The 4,444-nt window shown below is 32.8% G+C and overlaps 1 protein-coding gene across 1 annotated transcript; it reads left to right on the forward strand.

Moving 5' to 3' along the window:
* Positions 1-3,026: 3,026 nt before the first annotated feature.
* On the forward strand, positions 3,027-4,150 carry LOC112497264 (uncharacterized). Its single transcript, XM_025095319.2, has 2 exons — positions 3,027-3,438; positions 3,927-4,150. Exons 1-2 carry the CDS (start codon positions 3,111-3,113, stop codon positions 3,947-3,949), a joined length of 351 nt encoding a protein of 116 aa, XP_024951087.2. The 5' UTR covers positions 3,027-3,110; the 3' UTR covers positions 3,950-4,150.
* The last annotated feature ends 294 nt before the right edge of the window (positions 4,151-4,444 follow it).

Here is a 4,444-nt window from a genome sequence, read left to right on the forward strand (position 1 = left end):
TTTTCTGATAATAAAAGTTAAAATTATGGGGTGGGTTTTTATAAGAATTTTGGAGGGGTGTAAGAAGCCCCACTCTAGTCATAAATGAAGCCATGACTTGGAGTAATGGAATACAGAGCCCATTAACCCTAAAGGCCTTAAACTAACCCAACATGCTTTAAAGTGATAATTAAGATGTAAGACAAGCTCGCTCCATCACTAAAGCATGTTTGGTTTATTATACGTTGTAAGCCCATCAATTTTTTAAGTTGTTTACTATTGCATTTCATCGAATATTTGGTTTATTATACGTTGTTTTCAAAGTCGTTGACAATCAACGGGGCAATACCGAAATAGATAGTCCTAGCCGCCTAGGCGCGCGCGCGCAAAAGAAAAAAAAAAGGATAATGTATTACAAAATCACTGATGCGTGGAAGATCCTAGTTTTGTAGTGAGAGTAAAAGAATTGAGCTTGAAACTATTTTTTTGCTGATATTTTTAATGAAACGATTCAAAGAAAACATAGATGGAGGGAAGCAAAATGGTTGAAGTAAGCAAGCTGTGTAGTGAGAACTGGAGGCACATCAAGCATGAATAGAATGTGTGTTTGTGTTAATAAAGCGAGGATTGATTCAGGCTAGCAAAAGTATTCTTCATAGTCATTGTCAGTGTAGTGTAGTATGCCTTTATTCTTAACTAGATTTGAGTCCTTATCTCCCCTAAGATTCTACCACAGGTGGCTAGTTATAGAAAGTTATTTAAAAATCACTCAGACAAACTTTTAGTGATAATTGAACTTAAATTTAACTTTAATATCTTATTAGAAAAGTTCAATACGGCTTTAATAGAGTGGAAAACGTTTATTTTCCCCCAGGAAAAATGTATAATAAGTTCTTTTACATAGACTCCATAACTAAATTAGACAAGTAAATAATCAATTACGGAATTAAGAGCTTGGTTTAACAAGGTCAGCATGAAGAAACTACAAATTTGAGGCTAAAAATCTAGAAATGGAGGCCAAAACATAAGATTTTCAAAGAATGACCAGATTTTAATTAGATCCCAGGGAACATTTGTTGGGGAATAATCAGGTTTTTAAATTTTTATAAAACCTTTTAAAGATCGCTCTCATATAATATATAAGAATTCGTATTCTAGAAATCGTACCTTGAAAATCCGAGTTGGCTTTTTCCGCTGAAGTGATTTAGGCTCCTAGATCACGATCCGCCACCACCACTCCTGTTAGATCACGATCCGTCACCACCACGCTTGTTAGATCACGAACTGCCACCAATGATCTTCCAGGTTATGACTCAGGTTCGATCTGCACTTGACGTGTGGGCGCCTTTATCACTACCAAAGCAACTAGCACGAGAAAATTTTTCTCTCAATAATGGAGAGAAAAATCTTATTCTCTGATTTATATAAAGTGGCTTCTCCTTTTTCTTTAGAGAAAATAAGCCTTATATATCTCCCTTTAGTGAAAACCCTAGGCTCCAAATAATGCCCTAAATAAAACTCACGTTATTTTCTTTTCAATAGGGGACCCACCTTGTAAAATAACATAAGACCCCTTATACAAAAGCTAATTAAATGGAGCCTCCCACTAAATGATATATTTAGGCTTTTGACCCAAATAGCTAGTTATCTTACTTATTAGTCCAGTAGTGGTGCAGTCAATTAAATGAGCTAACCCGAGGATCATTTGGGAACATACAATAGTGGCTACAATAATTAGGCCTGTAATTAAACTAACCCAATTATTTAATTCCAAATCTACTCCACTAAAAGATTGGAACTGACTTCCATAATTGTATGCTCGAATAATAATTCGTCCCAAGCCACATTGATTTCTTTACTGCACAATCCTTTGTACCACATCGTTAATTAAATTGATATCTCAACTGTTCAATCAATTTAATAACATCATATTCCTTGATCCTTACTGGTTTTTTCTAATGATCATTTTCAACATACTAAATATGTTGACACACTCTGGCCAGAGAATTCTATGATCAAGTACCGAAAACCTATCAAGAGATGTGTTGTACAAATTCTATATTGTTAATCCATAACTCCAATACTCATAATTGCTCCCACCAAGATACCGGGTAATCTTGACCACAAGGATGTGTCGTGCCCATTGGTAACTCAAATGAAATAACAATCACAATCATGAAATCATAATTAACTCAAGATTAAGATTACAGTAAAATCAACGCCTATGAGATTTAATAAGTCTGACAGTTATTACAAAGTTAATTAAATCTCATATGCGATCCTGTTCAATGTAGTCGTACTACATCAATAAATTCATACATGATTAAGACAAATCATTCAATGAATTTATTACAGTCTATACCTAAATAAAGTGCCCAACTTTATTTATCAACTGCGAACTAAATTTATTTAATCATAAGATAACTTGTATTTATGTCTTCTGTGAATCCACATGGTGATCACATAAATACATATAATATGATTAAATGGACTTTAATACAAATATTAATACAATTAAGATATTTGAATAAAATACCTCATTTATTTTATTAATCAGAAAAATTATTTATTACAATTAAATAAACACATATGCTTTTAAAGAGCATATTTTCCCAACAACATTAACCCAGTTTACTGCTTATTTTAGACCTCTTTGTTTACATGAATTAATGTTTAATAGCCTTTAGGATCTCAAGCCTGACCCTTACAACTACATATGAATTCATTTAATTAACAATATGTACGTATTAGCAGCTAGTGAAGTAGAAAATGCCCGTGACTAGTGCTTTAGTTTCTTTAAAATCCGGAGACAAAGAGTTGTTCTGAGTATTTTATAATTTTTTTTTTCACATGAGACACCATTCAAGACAATGTCCATGTGGTGTGAATGCCAAAATCCCCCGTGAACCTGGCAATTATTGTCTTTTTCAGCATTTTAATATAATCAGTTTGTATTTAAATTACTATTTGATCGATTAAAATTTGAATAATTTTACAGCTAACCCAGGTATTTTTTAACCACAATTCCCAGCTTCCCTTCTATATATATCTCGGCATCAGCTGATCAGCATGAATTAAGAGTTCATAACCAAACTGAAATAGATATCCAAAGTTTAGTGTTACTGAGAAATATGAGTTCTAGGATTTATTTTATGCTCGTCGCGATATTTACTGTCGCTGCAGTTTTTCAATTTTCCGGCCAAGTTTCCGGCGCACAACACTGTGGAATGAATACAAATGTTCTTGGCCAGCTTGTATCACAATGTGAGAAATATGTGTTGAAATCGGGGCCGAAGATTCGGCCATCTCCTGGTTGTTGTGCGGTTGTGAAGAAGGTTGATGTGCCATGTATGTGCAAGTTTGTGACAAAGCAGATTGAAGAAATTGTAAGCATTGAGAAGATGGTTTATGTGGCCAGGTCATGTGGCATAAAGATTTCTGCCGGGACAAAATGTGGAAGTAAGTAAATAACATTCCTCGTGCAATTACCAATAAATTCTATTAGATAATGCACTTCTCAAATACTATCTCAACTTTATTTCTCATAAGTGACGCGACATTTATCTGTAAAATAATAATATGAACTAATAAGTAATTTTATAGGTTCATGAAACTGGCATTCAATTGATGATCATTTATCATCTCAGTATTTGCGATGTATATACTGAAATCTACTTAGGAAGTGAAGCATTATTCTTTCATTAATTTTGATTTACATTCACACAAATTGTTAAAGGTCAGCTCTCTTTGTTGTTCTACAAAGAAAGAAATTTTAGTTTGTGACTCTGTTAATTTTTTATTTCTGTAATAACACTCGATCATTTACTAAAATTTATTGAAGAATTCAAGAGAGATTTGAGAAATTTTCTACTGTAATGGACGTCAAATTAAGTCCGATATGGTGAAGAATAAATTTGCTAATGCTGTGTTGTAATTAATTGTCTTAGGCTTCACTGTCCGATCTGCTTGAAAATGGGAGTGCATGAATGTCTGAAGCACTGGGAGGCAGCTGGGTTTTGTGACGAGTCTGTTGATGTTATAAGAGGCAGGTTTCATGGTGTTGTGTTAATGTGCTGATCGATTTATATTTAATTTCTTATTCTATGTTTCTTGATTTTAATAATAATAATAAAAATAAAAAGAGGCAATTCTAATCAATTTCTTATAAAACAACGGATTATTTGGTCTTTTTTTATTTATTTTGTCAAAATTTATCAAAGAAGCATTCCGATTTCCGATAATCCGATTTGTGCTCTAGAGCAATTCAAATTGGCTTTCCAAATACAGTGCGTGGATGAGTTTGAAAATCTAAAATAAATAATAGAAAAATGAAGAACAAGTAATCCCAAATTCAATTTCATCCATTTCAGCCTCTGATCATAGAAAATTCTTGAAGAACGATCACGGTAAAAATTTTATAGATAAACAAGCAAGAATCAAAAAATTAAATTAATAATTTTATTAA

This window comes from Citrus sinensis, chromosome 2 (genome assembly GCF_022201045.2).
Source record: "Citrus sinensis cultivar Valencia sweet orange chromosome 2, DVS_A1.0, whole genome shotgun sequence".
NCBI lineage: Eukaryota > Viridiplantae > Streptophyta > Magnoliopsida > Sapindales > Rutaceae > Citrus > Citrus sinensis.

Bases quoted from the DNA above. Each gene is read 5' to 3' on its own strand.
- LOC112497264 (XM_025095319.2), top strand. From the start codon at position 3,111: ATGAGTTCTAGGATTTATTTTATGCTCGTCGCGATATTTACTGTCGCT. The intron at 3,439-3,926 runs GTAAGTAAATAA...TAATTGTCTTAG, and splicing joins TGCCGGGACAAAATGTGGAA to GCTTCACTGTCCGATCTGCT.